The sequence below is a fragment of the Mus caroli genome, unplaced genomic scaffold (genome assembly GCF_978045245.1).
Source record: "Mus caroli unplaced genomic scaffold, Mus_caroli_1 scaffold_4, whole genome shotgun sequence".
Classification (NCBI taxonomy): domain Eukaryota; kingdom Metazoa; phylum Chordata; class Mammalia; order Rodentia; family Muridae; genus Mus; species Mus caroli.
Window position 1 is genome coordinate 39008971 of NW_028227259.1, and position 19509 is coordinate 39028479.

At 47.9% G+C, this 19509-nt stretch overlaps 1 protein-coding gene across 6 annotated transcripts in view; it reads right to left on the reverse strand.

The window, feature by feature from the left end:
- Positions 1-346: 346 nt before the first annotated feature.
- Positions 347-19509, reverse strand: part of Tbc1d14 (TBC1 domain family member 14) — a 101641-nt gene continuing 82478 nt past the window's right edge. For all 6 annotated transcript variants that reach the window (XM_085836641.1, XM_021162241.2, XM_021162242.2 and 3 more), the window contains 5 exons: positions 17877-17948; positions 17089-17217; positions 14580-14689; positions 4738-4996; positions 347-2837 (listed from right to left, as the gene is read on the reverse strand). In XM_085836641.1, the coding sequence (XP_085692767.1) occupies positions 2772-2837; positions 4738-4996; positions 14580-14689; positions 17089-17217; positions 17877-17948 (636 nt within the window). In that variant the 3' untranslated portion in view covers positions 347-2771. The remainder of the gene's footprint in view (positions 2838-4737; positions 4997-14579; positions 14690-17088; positions 17218-17876; positions 17949-19509) is intronic.

The following is a 19509-nucleotide window of genomic DNA, read 5'->3' on the forward strand; positions in this document are numbered from 1 at the left end:
GTGAGTTCAAGATAGCCATCTCTACACAGAGAAACTCTGTCTGGGGGTGGGGAGTGGGTGGGTAAATGTAAAGCTCAGAGTGTGAGGAGCTAATACAGCATAAATAATGGCGGGTGTCTGCTCTCATGGCCACATAGGCTTACGGTGGGGAGGTCAAGGCTCAGGGTTCAGGAAGTGCAGCACAACTGGGATTCCCAGAGGACACGCTGAACTTTGGAAAGCCCCAAGAAGAGTAAATCCCCCACCTTGCTTTGTGTCTCACAAGCCCTGAGTATATTCTAAAATATTTTCTGCTACACTTCAAAGCAAAAATGTCAGTTAAACCAAAGTACACAGTGAACGTAAGTAACAATTTTACATGACTTTATTTTAATAAAACCACATATTTACAATTCAAAAAGTCCTAGTTTGATACACTTTACTAAACAAAATTAAAGGTTAACTGTACAAGCAATTAAAACATGATATGTAGCAAGTGTTATCAGGAGTTTCCTATTGGCAAACCGAGCAGTTAGAAGTACCTCTGAAGTAAGCACTGCTCCCAAGGTGACAGGAACTCTCTCCTGCAAGCTCCCTCCAGAGTGCCAGCTGCCCAGCACCCTCAAGTTTGGGACTGAAAGTCAATGGCAATTGAGGTGGGAGGTACAGACCTCTGCAGGGTCAATTTCCAGTTTGCCAAAACGAGTATGAGAGAAGTATGAGAGACGCCCTCAAAGTAGAGGAACGTGGAACTGTATAGCCTCGAAGGAGGGTACATCAGGCTCACACGAGTCCCAGTCAGTCTATAAAGACCTTGTTTGGACTAGAGATGCAGTCAGTGCTCGGCTGGCATGGAGTCTTGTTGGAGAACTTCATGTATGCCCACAGATTTATATCAAACAAGAAAAGCTAAGGGCTGGGTTGTGAACACAGAGAATCCCACAATGGCATTCACAACAAGGTGCCCAAGTCCCCTTGTCACAACACTTTCTGTATGACGTAAGGAATGTCTTTATGTACAGTAAGAAAATATATACATCTTGAGAGAACAGATGCCCATGTTATGGGAGAAAACTCAGTACACATCTGCAAGGAAGGACAGCAGACAGGGCTGGGTAGTGCGCATCTTATGGTCAGCTGGGCCTGGGCTACATTCAGTGTCTAATGTCAGGAATGGCTGGGTTTGGAGGCCATGGATGGCTGTGAAGACATCCTCCTCCAAGAGGTCAGACATCAGCCTTTCACGCTAAGGCAGAGAGCTCCATGGAGGGTGCTCTGTGGCCTCCCTGAAGAAGTCACAGACTACAAATGAGACTCCAAGAAAAGAGGAAAGTGAGAGCATGGGGTGAAGAGCACGAATATGACAGCCTGCAGATACACTGGACGGTCACCAACAGGCATAGCAGATGAAGGGAACCCATGCAAACACAGCGCCATGAGGCTGACCCCAAGCCTCCCTGCCACATGCTGTAGTCAGTCAAGGGCTCCCCCACGGCTCTCAGAAACACAGCGATGGAAATGGTGAGTTCTGGGGGTGGGAGGTACGGCTGTGGAGGGCTGTGGACTACAGACCACACAGGCATTTGCTGGAAAATACATTCTCAACCCTGGCCTTCCTGCACCCTCAGGAACCAGAATGCCAATGGATATCAGAAGGTAACCAGTTTCCACAGATACTGGACTGTTCTACTCTACGTAGCAACTGTTCATTTCTGTGAGTCTGGATAATCAAATTCTTATACAAAGTTCTCAAGTCAAGGAAAAGCTAGGGCAACAAGCACCTCACCAATGAGCTGAGAGAAATCAGCTGCAATGGGGAAGGGCTCAGGACACAGAGTGTGGAAGGCTGCCTTACTCTTCTGTCCTTACAGCAGTGCGTGGAGCTCATTTCTAAAGCCAGACGGGGACAGGGGAGAATCACTGGCACTTAGAAGGGATCCAGCTACTCAGGTGACAAAGGCAAAAAGGGACATTGAGCTAAAGCAAGGAAACCATCTCCTACACACTGTGTTTTCAGAGGCTGCCGTGCCCAGCCTCCCCAGAGCAAGCAGGCTAGAGAGAAACAAACTCTGCAGTCTCGTCCTTCCTATCTCTCTACAGGGCCTGTCTCTGTCCCTTCACAGCGTATGGCTTCCCTGCTCCAGCCACTCTAGCTCCCAGGATGCAATGAGTGCTACTTTGCAGAGTAGGATCCTGATATGAACTCTCAGCCTTCTTGCTATCAAGTGTCAAGGCAACCATGGGTCAATGTCAGCACAAAAGTCAGGTGCGTTTCCAGGAGCCTATGAGATTCACCAGCAACTACCCTACAAGGGCCCATCTTCCTTACAATGTCCTTGGTAGGGAGATTTAAAACACACCTTTCATCTCTGGAAAGATTATCTCAGTAACTAAGTAATTCCTTTCTTACAAGCACATGGGCCAAAAACAACTCTGAGGTTTCCTAATAACATTTCTCATGCATCTTGGCTAAGAAAGATTGTAATGTACCTTCCAGGAGCTGGCATAATAGCATCACAATTTAATTAACTGCTGCAGGAGACAGCCTGCCCTTTCTTGAACCCATGTAGAAAATGCAGTGGCTAGCCATGACCAATGCCAGTGCATGGGTCCACTGAGCTGCTTAAGGCTAAACCTGGATGTAATTCTGTTTTGTTGTAAGGCCAACTTCAGCATCGAAAATCCAACATGGAAAGAGCCCCTGTTCTTGCCAGGCAGGCTTCAGTCTGAAAGCACACAGGTGCCATGTTGAGCTCTGCTTCTTGACCGGTGGGAATGAGTTACCCTGAACCTCAGTGTCTGAGGGATGGGCTTCCTTTCTCCATCTCCCGGCTGTCTTTCTGCAGTGCAGACAGCACCTGGAATCACAGACAACACTGGTTAGACCTGAGAATCTCATCGAGACAGTAGAAAAGCAGCAGCCATCTCACAGCACACCCCCAAGCCCCACATGCCTGCCTGCTAGCTCCTGAGCACAGCACTGAGGCCCAGGCTTTCCCCAGGGCTCAGACATGACCCTTCCACTGGTTGCACATACAACTGGTCCCTCACTGGGAAGCTGGCCAGAGGTGTGACAGTCTTGAGGTGACTGTGCCCCCCTCTGCTCCCCCAGCTCTTGGTTGACACCTTTCCAAAGCATTCCACTGTACTGCTGCCTAACAGCAGCAGTGACAGCCAGAGGCTCCCTTGCTGCACACCCACCCATTATGTGCCAAGCAGAGCCTCTGTAAGGCAGGGCTGCCATCTCCTCCGACTCAGCATCTCATGCACACAATCAGGAAGGTCAGTGCCCCTGAGGGCCCTGGACTGCTGTCAAATACACCGAAAGGCCTGTCCAATTCCAAAGCCCTGCAATCCCAACAGCACAGGACTTATTTTGCAGCACAAGTGATGGGAGTGAAGCAGAAACTTACTAAGTGAGACTCAAGAAAATTGGACAAAAGGAGCAATAGCAGACAAAAGCACCCTTTCTCTTCAAAAGAGCACGACTGCCAACCTAGCCTACAGTATCGTGTTGTGGAAAGCCTGCACTACCATATACTCGGCACAGAGTTGAAATGAATGTGCATGTCCCGGTGAGAACCACGTGAACTGCAAGAACGCTCCAGTGCCCACTACCATCAGATTACCCGCTATCACTACCCAGTGTCTCACTGCAAATGGCCCATGCTCTAGTTCTAACCTAATCCCTAAAACACAAAAACCAAAACCTGGACTGACTCCTTCCTTCTGCATGCTGTAGGTGAGGCATAAGCCCTGCTATCTCTGAAAACACTGTGGAAGATGGGCAGCTGTGGCTGTGTGAGCAGGTAGCCAGGAATGGGCAGGCCTGCCTTTCCATCTGGATCCACAAAACCAGCATAACCGATAGGCCGGAAGATTCCAAAACCCCTCCCACAGGCCTCCCACACAGCTTTCAAAGTTGACTCTATCTTCAGGCTCTGTTGCCACATCTTACATTCTCAGCTTAGCTTCAGAGCCAGGACCCCATGTTTCTAGTCACACTATTCTTTTTCTTTTTTTCTTTTTTTGGTTTTTTGAGACAGGGTTTCTCTGTATAGCTTTGGCTGTCCTGGAACTCAATCTGTAGACCAGGCTGGCCTCGAACTCAGAAATCCTCCTGCCTCTGCCTCCCGAGTGCTGGGATCAAAGGCGTGCGCCACCACGCCCGGCCACACTGTTCTTTATTAATCAGAGAAAGGCTCTCCTCTGTTCCTAGATCACTGATGACAGCACAGTGAGTCCTGCTCCCACATGAGCAGGACTGTGCACACCTTTTTAATGGCTTTGCTGGACTCTCACTCATGGGCAATTCACTCACATAAAGCATGCAAGTCAGTGGTTTTCCAGATTTTCAAAGGTGTGTGCAAACCTCACCAAAAGTCAACTTTTGGGCTGTTGAGACAGCTCAGAGTGTAAAAGAACTTGCCGCCATGCCGGAAGACCCGAGTTCAGCCTTGGGACTCACACAATGGAAGGAGAGAACCAATTCCCATGAGTTGTCTCTGACCTACACACTCTTGTGGGGCACATACACTGCTCCTCCCTCAGAGAGTCATATACACAGAAAATAAGAAAGGGAATGGTTAGGGAGGAGCGGAGCATCCTGGCAGAGTCCTGCAGACATTCAGAATGGAGGTGGCCTTCCTACTCACACTCCTGCAGCTCTCAGAACCCAGCCTGGCACCAGGCTGCGCACCTCCAGCCTGAGCACTATTTTGAGCTTCAGTCTCACGGCTGTGCTACAAACTCGCTTACCTGTGCCCATTTCTTGTTCCGGCTTTGCATCTGGACTGTGGAGATAGCTGCAAACACTTCATCTGCGGGCAGGTCCTCAGGCAGCCTGGTTAGAAACTGGGCACTGTGGATGAAGTCCATCCTGGTCAGGATATCTTCAAAAAGCTTCAGGATGCCCAGAGCTGTGCGGAAGAGAAATTCCTCTCCATCTCGACAGAATACGTCCCAGATGCGGCAGGCCAAGTCCAAGGGCAGGGACTTACTGTACAAGGTGAAAATCCTGGGGAGAGATAGAATTCCAGGTTTGGGATCAAATAAGGCATTGCACAGCACCCTGAGTCCACATCATTACACACTGTAGAGGACACTGGCCTGCATGCACTCGGAATGCCAATTTACATTTTACACAAAACAGCACTTCAGTATCCATGTGTTATCAACCACCACCACACAGCTTCTGAATCAGATCCTGAATCACTCCTACTATGTGCCTGCTGAGACAGGTGCTCATACTGGGTCTAGTAAGACCCACATAGTAAGACACGTGTCTGAGACACACTCAGTAGAGCTTGGAGTGAGCTAGGAAATCAGAACAAAGAGGAGAGTACCATTTTCCTAGTAGGGATCAGCAAAGCAACAAGGTATCAATTTTTCTGTTGTCATTGTTGGGTTTTTGAGAAAGAATCAAGTTACACAGCAGACTAGGCTGGACTAGAACTCACTATTCTCCTGTTACTAACAACCTCTGAGTGAAGGGGTTACAGGCGTATGCCACTATGCCTGGCTTTCTCAATAAATGTCACCGTAAAATACTAAAAACTGACCTTACACTTTAACAATGCAAACCATCAGATGAAAGATATTCTCTTAAAAGTATGACAATTGGGAGCTGTTAAGATGACTTAGTGGTGAGGGGAGGACCTGCGTTTGATGCCCAGCAGCAGGTGCACTGGGATGTACCTGGAATCTCAGATGGCACAGATCCCCAGGGCTTGCTGGCTAGCTTAGGTAGTCTACTTGATGAACTCCAGGCCAATGTGAAATCCTGTCTCTAAAACAAGTTGAATAGCTTCTGAGGAACGACCCCTTGGAGCTGACCTCTGGCCCACACAGTGTACGCACTCAAATACAAGTGGTAATTACAATCCAAAGTGTAACAACTGTGTCCTGGGGTCAAGCACTTCTAACTGGACTATGCCTATGTCACCAGGTGGATCTAGAACATGCACTTTGTTTGGTAACACACATGTGTAACCCCTGTCCTTAGGAGACAGAGACAAAAGGATGGCAAGTCCAGGCCAGTCTGAGTTATAAAGCAGCACTCTGTATAAACATAACTGAAAATCAAAATATAGAAACCTACCCACACCTTCTGCACACAGGTACCAGTCCACAGACGGGAACCATGTCTCCTGTCTCCTTAAAGACTGATGGGGCCAACGAGAGCAACAAAAATGATTCCCTGCACATTCCCAAACCCATGAAGTGAACTTGACTCTTCTCTCTTTCTCACGTAGCATACAAATCTGAAACTGTCTTTGCATGTGGCTCTTTATCAAATCCTGCAGGTAGGTACTGGCCAGCACTGAAGAGCAAGGCCAGGTCTCCCTGAGCATGGGATGTGTACCCATCCTTTCTGATTCTAAATACATCAGGCCAGACAGCTTTTTTTTCTCCCAAGATTTATTTTTTAATATTTTAAGTTATGTGTATGTGTGGGGTATGTACACATGAGTACAGGTACCTGTGGAAGCCAGAGGCATCAGGTCCCCGTGGAGCTGGAGTTATAAGTGATTGTGAACCACCTGATGTGGGTGCTGGGAACCAAACATGGGTCCTCTGGAAGAGTAGAACATGCTCTTAACCACTGAGCCATCTCTCCAGGCCCTTGGGCCTCTTTTAAAAAGAACAAAGTAGACCAAGGATGGCCTCAAACTTGTCATCCTCCTGTGTCAAGACTCAAGAGTCCTAGGCTATAAATACTTTCTTGAAGCCTGCTATATATATGCAAGTTGCTATTCATTGGCAATGAAGATACAAAGCACTGGACAGACAGACAACCCAGAACAGAAGGGACAGACAGGTGGGGCTTAAGGACAGAAAGGGATCATCAGGAGGCTATGCACTGAGCATGCACAGAGAGCTGAATGCATGCGGATTCTCTACTTCAGCTGATCAGGAAAGAACACGCTGCTGAGGAGAGATACTTCCATCCACCCTGAAGAGGAAGCCGGTGGCCAGGAGAGGAGGTGCAGGGATGCTCCCCACGCCTGTGACAAGAGTTCATGACAACTCAACTGTGAGGTTAGCATGATGACAGATTGTGCCAGTGGATGAGGAAAGAGGTACTGGAGAAAAGGCTGTCTGGGGAAGAACAAGGGCTCAGAAAGGGCAGGGCAGGCTGTTCTACAGGCGTTGGAATTTCTCCTGAGTGACCGGGCAGAGTCTGAGGCAGCAGCATGCGGACAGCTCCTAGAGAGATGCAGGCTGGGCAAATGGTCCAGACAGCTGCTGTCTTGAATTTGGACATGGAGCAGAGAGGGAGCAGGGGAGCTGGCTTAGTTCAGGTATGACCTGGGCAGTTGTAGGGAAGCAAAGAAGAAACCCAAGAATTCAGGTCACCAGCTAAGCCACCCAAAGAATGAAACTGTCATTTTATAATCTGAGTTTGAGACATGTTATATGATGAAGGGTGGACATTCAAGTGATACATGAACTGACTAGCAGCTCAAAGGAAAGTTCTGTGCCAGTAACATAGCTGTGCAAACAGTCTGTGGAGAAAGCACCAAGCCAAGAAAAGACCACCAGGATCAAAAAGGGAAGGTTACCAAACTGCTCCCAGCCTACACCACACATAGAAGTCTCCTTGACCTCACTATTAGGAGATACCACTTGTTGTATATGAGAGTGCAATGATTAAGGCTTAGATTATTATATCGCCTTTGTATGTGTGTGTGTGTATGTGTGTTGATGATTGACTATTTTTTATTAGATATTTTCTTCATTTACATTTCAAATGCTATCCCGAAAGTTCCCTATACCCTCCCCCTGCCCTGCTCCCCTACCCACTCACTCCCATTTCTTGGCCCTGGTGTTTCCCCTGTCCTGGGGCATATATAGTTTGCAAGACCAAGGGGCCTCTCCTCCCAGTGATGGCTGACTAGGCCATCTTCTGCTACATATGCAGCTAGAGATACGAGCTCTGGGAGTACTGGTTAGTTCATATTGTTGTTCCACCTATAGGGTTGCAGACTGCTTCAGCTCCTTGGGTACTTTCTCTAGCTCCTCCACTGGGGGCCCTGTGTTCCATCCAATAGCTGACTGTGAGCATCCACTTCTGTATTTGCCAGGCACTGGAATAGCCTCACACAAGACAGCTATATCAGGGTCCTTTCAGCAAAATTTTGCTGGCATATGTAATAGTGTCTGGGTTTGGTGGCTGATTATGGGATGGATCCCCAGGTGGGGTAGTCTCTGGATGGTCCATCCTTTTGTCTTAGCTCCAAACTTTGTCTCTGTAACTCCTTCCATTGGTATTTTGTTCCCTATTCTAAGGAGGAATGAAGTATCCACATGTTGGTCTTCCTTCTTGATTTTCTTGTGTTTTGAAATTGTATCTTGGGTGTTCTACGTTTCTGGGCTAATATCCATTTATCAGCGAGTGCATATTAAGTGACTTCTTTTGTGATTGGGTTACCTCACTCAGGATGATATCCTCCAGATACATCCATTTGCCCAAGAATTTCATAAATTCATTGATTTTAATAGCTGAGTAGTACTCCAGAGTATAAATATACCACATTTTCTGTATCCATTCCTCTGTTGAGGGATATCTGGGTTCTTTCCAGCTTCTGGCAATTATAAATAAGGATGCTATGAACATAGTGGAGCATGTGTCCTTATTACCAGTTGGAACATCTTCTGGGTATATGCCCAGGAGAGGTATTGCTGGATCTTCTGGTAGTACTACGTCCAATTTTCTGACACAAGCTGGAGTTATTACAGAGAAAGAAGCTTCAGTTGGGGAAAATGCCTCCACGAGATCCAGCTGTAAGGCATTTTCTCAATTAGTGATCAAGGGGGAGGTCCCCTTGTGGGTGGTGCCATCTCGGGGCTGGTAGTCTTGGGTTCTATAAGACAGCAGGCTGAGCAAGCCAGGGGAAGCAAGCCAGTAAGTAACATCCTTCCATGGCCTCTGCATCAGCTCCTGCTCCCTGCCCTGCTTGAGTTCCAGTCCTGACTTCCTTGGTCATGAACAGCAGTATGGAAGTGTAAGCCGAATAAACCCTTTCCTCCCCAACTGCTTCTTGGTCATGATGTTTGTGCAGGAATAGAAACCCTGACTAAGACATCATCTAAGTCTCAGCCATGGTGACTTCCTTGGGAGGCTGTTTCTGACACTAGGAGTCATAAAAGGGTAGGCAAATCTTCCTATTTGCTTGTTGTTTTGTTTGGAGGCATCTTGCTTTGTCTTGTTTGTGCTTAAATACGGACATCTACTTCCACACAATTTGGTGTCTTCGTAGGATTAAGGTGTAAGCCGGATGCACAGCTTCTTCTGAGGCCTTCTTTCTGGCTTATAGAAGGTCTGCCTGCTCCTCCCTGTGTCTTCACATGGTCATAACCAAGTGCTTCTTGTCAATGTTCACATTGTACCTCATGTATCCCTTCCCTATCTGCCATTCAAAGCAGCCATAGTTTTCTCAGAGACAGTACAGTGCTGGCAAGAGGGGATCTGTCATTATTGAATTATTTCTCTGTGCCTTGCATCCCTATAGGGCTTTGCAGATTCCAGCAGACATCTCAGTAACATACTCCTAAAAGTGCCTCTGCTTAGGTCAGGGGCCATCTATAGCCATCAAGTCATGAGCTCCCTTCTCCTGTCCTCTGCTCTGGGCTGCAAGTGCTCCTCGGGCTCAGACCTTCAGTGCTCAGCAGCCCCCTCAGACTCCCCTCTCCCAGCTCAGACGCTTGGAGGTGGTATCCCTATTCTCTATCTTTTAGTGCCAGGAATCTGCACACGTTTAGCTGGATTTCAGACCACATTCAGACTCAAGAGTCACTGAAAAGGAGCTGAGCCGAAACTTCACAGGCTAGTGAGCTACTTGGCTCAGCCACAGGCCAGGAGTTGATGCCAGATGGCCCTCGTCCTACAGAACTGGATGGAGTGGGAGGGCTGATGTATGCACATAGCCTTCCCCTGATCTCGGGGCCCATATTAACATCCTCTCTATGACTTAAGGTTCCATCCTGCTCCAGGTCAGTGACTGTGTACAGAAGTAGTGTGGACAGTTAAGTCCCTTGACCTTCCCAAGACCTTCTGGAGCTCTTACCACAGCGAGAAGACAGAAATCAAGAACTCTTTCTTTGCTCCCTCCCCCAGGCCACTGCAAATACTGACCTACCTATCGAGCAAGGCACTTTGAGGGCTGAGTCCAACTACTGCAAAGCAAGGCATTTCTGTGCTGCTGTGCCAGTGCATGGGCTTTCAAGATAACAACACCAGAGCTGTGAGCTATTTCTCTAAAATACACATGGGCAGAGGAATAATTTTTCCTGTTGAGACTTTGCAACTTAAGAGAAATATTTTTATATAGCCATGTCCAACCCAATCACTTATCTGAACTTGTATTAGGTTAGCTAGGAAAAGAACTGAAGGCCCAGGGATAAGTGTGGAGGGAGTGCAGGCCCCTTCCCCATCAGCTGTACCTCGAGTCCTCCTTGCAGAGACACTGGCTACATGTGAGGCTGCAAACAGCGACCTGGGAGCACCCTTGCACTTGGAGCATGCCTCCTTACTACACCCTAAAGAGAGGCAGTCTCACCTCTACTCTGCAAAGGATGACACTGAAAACAAAGGGAATGGTAGGAAACCTGATCAAAGATTAGGGTGGAGGAAATGTCACCTAGCTGCCATGTCCTCAGAGAAACTATGGCTGAAGACTTAGATCTACAGGCCCTGGCACCAACTTTTAGCTTTGTGCAACTTCCTCAAGCTGACTGATTTATAGAAATGAGCCTTTCACCCAGCACTGGGCTCAGAAGACCCTCAGCTGCTACCCTATCCAAGTTCTCCATATTTCTAAGAAAGTTAAGAACTGGTACAACAGGGGTGCTGGTTGAGAACTCTTGGGCCTGAGGCAGCCAACTCCCAGTGTAGACTTGCATACAGGCAAAGCCAAGGACAGCTAGATTCAGTTCAAATTCAGGCAGAGTCTAGAAACACTCCTGGTCTTAAGAGTGATCAGAAAACCATTTTCTGCCGTAGGCAGCCCTGGCCAGCCCTAGCCTGAGGATTAAGCAGAATCCTCTCTGATCCAACACCTAGGAGTGATGGTAAGGCCTGACCTCCCAAGGGCTGCATGCCAGTACTGCTACAGTTGCTACTCCTTTCTACCACACTCAAAGTCCTAGTTAGCCAGCACATTTCCAGAGTGTGCGGGAGTGTGTGTGTTCTCTCGCCACCCCCCCCCCCCCACCCCTCACACACAGACAGACTACAATGTGCTTCCTACTCCCAAGGTGTCGCAGGACAGATCCATAGCCTAGAAGCTGAGGCACATGAATGAACTTCATACAAAATGCAATGGAAACCCAAATCACTGACAGTCACTTCTTTGAACCTGCCCTACAAGGAGAAAACTCACACATGACAGCTCTTCATTTCAAGGTGTCGTCATCTATGGAACACTTTGCTAGGTATTTTGATTAGTTTAAGATTATTGTTACAAAACCAACTCAGATCCCCAAATAACTCTGCCACTGGACACAAGAGAGAAATCTTTTGGGAAGTTAAACTGCTTCTCATCAGCTCCCCCATAGCATCTGAATTCCTGATAGTCAGGACACTCAAAACTCCACAGGAAATGAAGACAGCTGACAGGGCCTTGCTCTGATCTTCACATCTACAGCAGAGAGGCAGACAGTCTACAGAGAAACAAGGGCCCTTTCCAGCTTCATAAAGCTCTGTCCTGCAGGGCTAGTAGGGGAGAAGTCTGTGCAGCAGGACAAGTGGACACATGACTTTAGGGACCCTTGGAAATAGAAATGTCCTCGTCTAGCCCAGGACTTGAGGATACAGAGTGAACCATGAGGCTCCAAGAGGAATGGCAAAAAATAAGATGCTTTGAGAGCTTGGGTGCTGTAGCAGGGAGGACAGCAGAGCAGCCATGCAGGGGAGGAGGAGCTGGCACAGCTGCTGATCCCTGAGCCCAGATACTCCTCATACATCCTATGCACTATGCAGAGCACAGTGATATGAAGGCAGGCCCAGTAATTTTGAATGTGGATGTAGCCTGAGGACGTGGCAGGACACAACAGGAAAAAGGCTCTAGAGTCACACTACACAGTACACACACTAGAGAGTAACACTGGGTGAGAAAGCTTCAGGGACAAAGCATTGAGTATTTTTCACAAGGCAGGCTCCAGTGAGTAAAACTTGCCCTGACCATCAGCACCCACTGAGAGCCAACAGGGCTTTCTACAGACGACTAGGAGAGTAAGGATAACAGAAGGCACTCCCTGAACGTGGTTCAACTTTAGCACAGCATTCCCAGAGCCTTCCTGTGTACCTAGCCCAGCATGGGGACTGCATACACAGTGGGTATCCTACTTGGCCCTTATTCCAGAAAGAGAGAGCATGACATCAGGAACAGGGCACACACTCTCAGGAAGCACAGTACCCAGAAGGCCTCAGGTCTCAGCCACATCATGGTGAAGGTCTCAGAAGGAAAACCCAGTCAAGGTTCCTTTCCTGTGGACACCCTAGACCCACAGTCTTGAAGGCTGGGACAGGAGCAAATAAAGCTGCCCTTTAGGCCATGACTTTCGGGCCACAACCACCATTGTCAGTGAGAGTAGACCATGATCCACAGAACAAAACATTTCAGAACCCTGTCCACATTGTCATGGTGGTTCTGATTCATGGAGCCTCTGTCTCAACACACACAAGTTAATGTTCTACTGTCACCCTCTAGTGTCCTGCCATGGAGCATTCTGTAAGTCACAGTTAGAAAGATATCTGAACCCTCAACCTAGACTCTAAGGTTCCTGTGCAAGGCTTCTCTAAGACCAGGTAGCTATCTAGGCTCTGGCTGTGCGGAGGGTCTGCCTCTCAGTGATGCTTGTTCTCTGCTCTAAGTCAGCAAAACTCACAGTCTCCGGGGTGAGAGTCAAATATAGATAAATTAGGACAGCAAGAATCCACCTGTACACTCAAAATGTTTGTTAAGAGAGGGGGGAAATCATCTGTTAAGCAAGGGTATCCTTTTAAAAGGGCATCCGAAACATTTATATGTAGGACTGGCAGATGGGACAGCAGAGAATCCTAAATGGAAGCCAATCCAAGGTTGGTGTTTAAAGTCTACAGCAACATCAGCTCCAGTGGCTTCTGCTGCAAGTGCAACCACCAAACCCTCATACATCAAGTCGAACCCAGAACAGTCTCCAGCTTAAGGCACGAGGCACACAATGGATAGCTGGCACTCATTCCCAAGGATGTACGCAGGTCTGCTCTATCAAGTGGTTTGGCCTAGACTTTGTCAGCATTTAGAGTTATCTTCTAGAAGTTCTCTTGCCCCCTGAAGAAAGAAATGAGGAGAAACCCAAACCAGCCAGCACTCTGTCCCGAGTAGCTAACAAGCTTATTTTACCTCTCTGAGTTAGTGCTGTGGTCCACATGGGCCTTCTGGCCAAGTAACATCTCTCCCCCAAAGAGCCCCTTTTCCAAGACTACTCTAGTCACCCTGAAAAGCCAATGATCATGGTCTCTGCTGGAGCATGATTAGAGAGCTTCCCTGGTCCTTGCAGAGCATGGTGCAGTATGTAATGCCCGGATGCGACCCAGGGTTGCTGAGGCACATTATTCCACCACATGACAACTGTCCCCTGCAGCACTCAGGTCCAGGCCTGTCACCTGGCCCTCAACCTGGTAACCTTGAGGATGACACAACTTTTCTCTACAAAGACTTAGCTGATCTACTTCTTATGCTCATAATTCTGAGGCCTCCTACTTACAGCTCTCTGGAAACGTCTATCTCAAGTCTTCCAGAGGCCCCTCAAAATTCTCATGCTCAAAGTCAAATCTGGCCCCTCTGTGTTTCAGCTATCAGCCACTGACACCAGCAATCCCTCATCAGAGCACCCTCATCAGCACCAAGATCCCCTGGCAGGTCCACAACACATCCTAAAACCTGCCAATAACTCCTCTCCCTAATTCCCACCACCCCTGCTTTCCTTTCTGAGCTCTCACCCAGGAACTCCTGCCTCCCAAGCTGCTTCAAGCTGACTTAGACAACAAGCACAAATTGCCTCATGTCCTAGGGCCCACAGCTTGGCCTCTGAGACCCAGATGTTCTGGCTTCCCAAACTCCCCACCCTTATCCTTATCCTTCTGCAATGTCCCCAACACCATCAGCCTAGCTGCTCTGCTGTTCTGAGGCCCCACACGTGGTTCCCCACACCTCCCTGAGCCTACATTGAGGTGCACTGCCTCCTCTCTCTCAGTCTCTGCAGCTGGGTGGTATCCAAAGCTGAGGACCACATGCCGCTTCTCCCTGCCACACTTACTCAAGCCCCCATATTACATAGTGGACTTCTTGTAAAAGGTCTGGCAGACTTGCTGCCCAGAGACATCTTATTTAATGGATTGGCAATGGTGCTTTAAGAACTAATAGGTTCTTAAGGCCAGTCAAGTCACAGACTATGACAAAGAGCCTGGAGAATAAACAATAGGTGTTCAAAACAGAGGGGCACTGGGAAGCAGGAGAAGGGAACTCAGATGAGTCCTCCAAGAAGCTGGCAGTGACAACAGGAAGCAAGCAGGGATGACAAGCACTCTGGAAACCAGAAAAGCCGAGTCTTACCAATCGATTAGGTAGATGTCTGCAGTTAAGTTGTTTTTCTTGAAATGCGCAAACAATTTCGGCAAGTTTTCTTCAAAGAATACCTCAAATGCAGCAAAGTAAGTCAACATCTAGGAGACAATGTTAAACACACTAATAAACTAGTCGTCAGCATGATTTTCCAATCCACAAGAGCTTTGCACACTTAGAATATAAATAATTGTTATCCAGGTAGCATGCAGATAAGTATAACTGCCTCTCAGCTTCCCAGGGCAGCTCTGTCCATATCCCATCATTTCTTCTAGTTACAGGGGAGACAACAGCAGGCGCTTAACTTGTCACACAGGAGCAAAGTACCAGTCAGGATAGAGCTGGGACTTGAACCACGCCCTGGAATGCATGAAAGCCGCAGGAGCGCTGTGTGGGACAGCTGGGAAAGCAAGGCTGCCTGCTGCCTAGGGCAAGCACCTCCAGAGGGAGAGTCTAGAGACTAGAGTATGAGGGAAGGACAACATAGCACCAGCTTAAACATGCAGGCCTTGACCACTGTGAAGAAAGACCCCACAAGGAGAAAGCAGAAAGAGGCTAGGCTCGTACATGCTTTGTAAGAAAAGAAAGAAAGCAGCATCAGGGGAGAGACAGTGTGTTGCAACCAACATAAAGGAAGAGCTCCTGCTGGGCGGGAGCAGCCACGCCTGGGCTGGGGGTCTGCTCTACAAGTCCACCAGGGGCAGAGGTGGAGCCCAGCCCTGACGTTTTACTCATTTTCCTGAAAGGACTACACTGTAGTGCGCAGGGACAGGAGGCAACGTCTAGAGATACTTGTGTGTAGAGGCCTCCAGTGAGCAGGAAAGCCCACAGCAGTCACCTGGCCTGACAGTCGCCAGTGCTGCCCAGAGCAAAGGTCCCACTCAGCAGCACCTGCTGCTTCTCCCTCTCTTCAGTCTGTATTCAAGAGAAAAAGCTCAAACTGGCCGAAGCAGGTATCGTCTGACTCTACAGAGAATGGGAAAAGTTAGGAGTGTGGCGGGATGGATGGCGCACACCTATAGCTCTGGCAGTCGGGAGCCTGAGACAGCGGGCTTCTGCATCCAAGGCCAGCTGGCTTATCAAATAAGACCTTTTTCCAAAACCAAACAAATTAAATTGATAGCCAGGACTAATGTAGACAGTAAGTCAGTAAGTTAGCAGCAATAAGCTATTCAGGGTGTGAATCTCTCCTAAAGACGCCACTCCTTTTCTTAGAAAGTTTTCATCTGCTTGTGAAAGGAATTCCTGTAACTACTCAGTTAAGAGAACTTAAAGCACCAAAACAAGGCAAGCCAGGCCTGGGGTGCGCCCCGTATCCCACAAGTTGGGAGACGACAGCAGGGGACCAGGAGTTTGAGGCTAGCCTGGGCCACACAGTAAGACCTGGCCTCAAAATATTTAACAAAACTATGACAAAAACGCCAATTCATGAAGGTCCTGCCTATAAGTGATGGTGGTTATGAGATTAATTCCCTACTATGATACAGAGTGACTGCAGCCCTAGGTGTCTTTCCCATTCCTAATAGGAAAGCAGTGTGACACAGCTGCACTGGGGGGTCTTGGCAGATTTACTTACCACCCATTTCCCCTTACTCCATTTTAAACCCTTCTAATATTTACAACTATAAATACTTAGGTAATAACAATCTCTCTATATAATGCTTTCTTCACAATTATGACTTTTCTCAGAACCAATTCTTACAAGAACTTTGTACCAAAGCCACTCTCAGCTACAGAAATGGAATACCAAATAATCTTCCTGTAGGGCCATAGCCGACACTCCCCTAACAGCCAGAGTGAGCAGCAGCTTGAGAACAAGAGTCATTTGAGGAAGAAGTGCCCAGCTGACATGTATCATCAGAGACTTGGGGTCTGGACAGACAAGTGGTAATGAACGGGAATTCAAAGCAACGCCAACTTAGAAGCTGATGGATTAGTGAGTTTTCTCACAGAAAGAACAAGGTTTGGGACCTGAAGTGGATTCAAACCTCAGCTCTCCCACGTACCAGATATGCCTCAGACAAGCCACTTCTCTCCTCAGTCTGTCCCTGCAGCTGTGAAGTTTGTGGGGGAGGTTCTTAAAGGCCACCAGTGGTAAAGGCCATCTATGTGCACAGCATACTGAAGCACTGCCCCGTTGGTCAGGAGCACACCTTACTCCTGTGCACACAGCTCACTGTGACAGTGAGCAGCAGTGTAAATCAGCCCCGGCCCTCTACTCAACAGAGCTGAGACCGCTGCTGTTGTATCTCCCTAACCCACAGAGCATGTGCATGCACAGAAGTCACCGTCCACCCTCACAAAGAGTACGGTGTTCCAGACACTCTTTCCAGGAGAGTGCATTAATCTGTGCATGCGAGAGGCGATGGGAGCACGTGAACTCATTATAAACAGCCCATTAGAAAGGGAACATGCATTTCAGGCCTTGAAAAGACAGAATGATTGGCTAGTTCTTGCTGCATAAAGTCATGGTACTAGGATATACAAAGAGCATACTCACAAGGCCATGGTCCACTCGGAAAAACGCCATTTGACAGGGTTTATTCAAAAGATTAGAAAAAGCAATAAAGGCATCTGCAGTATCAAGGTTCAAGATCAACACTGCAGCGATAAAGGACATGCCCTGGACCTGAGGAAGGAGAGAAAGGTGATGTTAGCTAATGTGGCCAAAAGGTCAAAGCAGCTTTTACTTATCATGAGGAATCAAACACCTTCTCACTAAAAAGGCCCACACAGCTACCCTTCTACCACCTAAATAAACCCGTCAGACCAGACCCACCCTCCACAGAGCCACAGCTGCGGCCATTACTACCTGCTTCCCCTCCATCCCCTACCCCCTCCTAATGGAAAACCTTAAGCCAACCCTACCATAGGCCTTTGGCATCTGAAATATTGCCCTCTGGTATGTGCCATGCTGGGTGTGGTGCTGTGGTCACACATATGAATTTAGCAGGCTTAAGACCATGCACACATATACATCTGTTAAACCACAGGAATAGCGGCAGCACACTTTAGAAACATGTTTAATGGTAAAGCCTCTTCTATCTAATGTCAGGGGTAAATCACATGCAAAAAGTGACCATCACATCTAGTTAAAATGCGACGCATGCCACAGAGCAGCTGCATCAGCCCAACTTGTCCAAGGACACTGAACCAACTTATTCATCTCAAGATTTTTCATACTCCTCAAAAAGCCACAGTGACATTCAATATAAAAGATGGGCAATGTTTTGACTTTCTTTATAGATAATAACATCATAAAAAACAAAACTGGAAAACATCACTTACATAACCCACATCCGGCCGGTAACAAGTATAAGCGCCCAAAATACTGTGCAACATGTCATGATATGGACCACCCTAAAAGGATTGACACACAAGATCAACACATGCATGAGTACTGTTAGTCTCAGAACTGCGTCTAGGAACACTGCTGCTACTTTTGCTACTGTCACCCTGCTGGTCACGCACGAGGGACTCTGCTGAGCACTATGCTGGCAGCTCTAGATGCATTACGCAATTAATAAATGAGCTAGTAACTTGCTGTTAATGGAGAAGTCTGCAATTCTCTCTATGAAGCTGCTCTACAAAAGCTGAAGGGTCAGCTGTGCACAAGACCCTCGAGAAATACCCTGCCTTTGCCCCTGTTATAAAGTCATGCTCCATTCAAGTTCAGTAGGTAAGTCAGGTGGCCAGGACTCCTCAGAGCAAGTGACAAGGCTGTTGAGACTCAACCTTGTGCCTCGCTTTCCTTCCTCTCACTGTCTCCTCTGCACCTCTTTGAAGAACAGCAGCTTTGGAAAGCATGCTCTAAGTCTTAGCTCCGAGTAGACGACATTTCTTTTCAAGCACTCTCCCAGCACCCTCCCCACAACCTGCTACGATCTCCATTTGCTCTTGTAATTCATTACAAAACTGTCAGCTTTCCCCACTTAATTGAACAAGGAGACAAGGCCAGAGCTGCCCCACACTGTTGTTAGTGTGCCAGAGACACTCTAAAGGGACTGGCTGGACCCACCTGAAGCTCCTATCACCTACCACACAGCCTCAGATAATGCAGGAATAAATATGCTTTCTGCTATATAACTAGGTAGTCTCTCCACAGGTGCCTCTGGGTGGCTTACAAAGGAATGATAGGAACCAGATGATCACTTTTTGTTTTGGTTTGGTTTGGTTTGGTTGGTTGTTGGTGATAGGGTCTCACTGTATATCCCAAAATAGCCAAACCCCGTTAATCCTGACTCAGCCTCGCAAGTGCAGGATTTACAATGCACAGCATACACTATTACATTCCTCTCCTATTTAAAAAAAAAAAAAAAAAAGCTTTATCAAAGAAGAGATACTTTCAAAGCACAAAGAGCCAAATAAGGAAAATACAGTGAGGTGGGGGAAGGGCCACCTGCAGGGCTAGGGACAATACAATGATGGCAGATCCACGAGCTGACCTGAGGGCTAGTGTGACTACAGAGAGGTTCGATGTGATCTGAGACTGAGGAAATTATACTCATCTTTCCTTGGAGGATTTTCCACCTTGTCATTCCATCCCCTCATAGTGGTGCCAGCTCCTTTTCCTGAGTGACCTCGCTTCTGCTAGACTCTCAGGTTCCCCCAAGCCTTCACTTTACTGTTCTCTATTCCCAAGATTCTAAAAACCTCTGGGGCCCACTGACCAAATAAGTCTCACTTAAAGGAAGCCTGAGAGAACAACGAACCCAGAAGGGATCAGAGCTCCCACGGCCCCTCTTCTGAGCTCATCTGCTGCTCCCATGTAAGCACCAAAGGACTGTCCATTTCAACACTTCAGAAGCATAATTCAGGGACCAGGTTTCAGGAGAAGCCCCCTCAGACCCCAGTAATGCAAAGCTGGGCCTTCAGCCACTGCAGAGCCTTTATAGGCTCTTAGGGCTCCATGACACTGCCG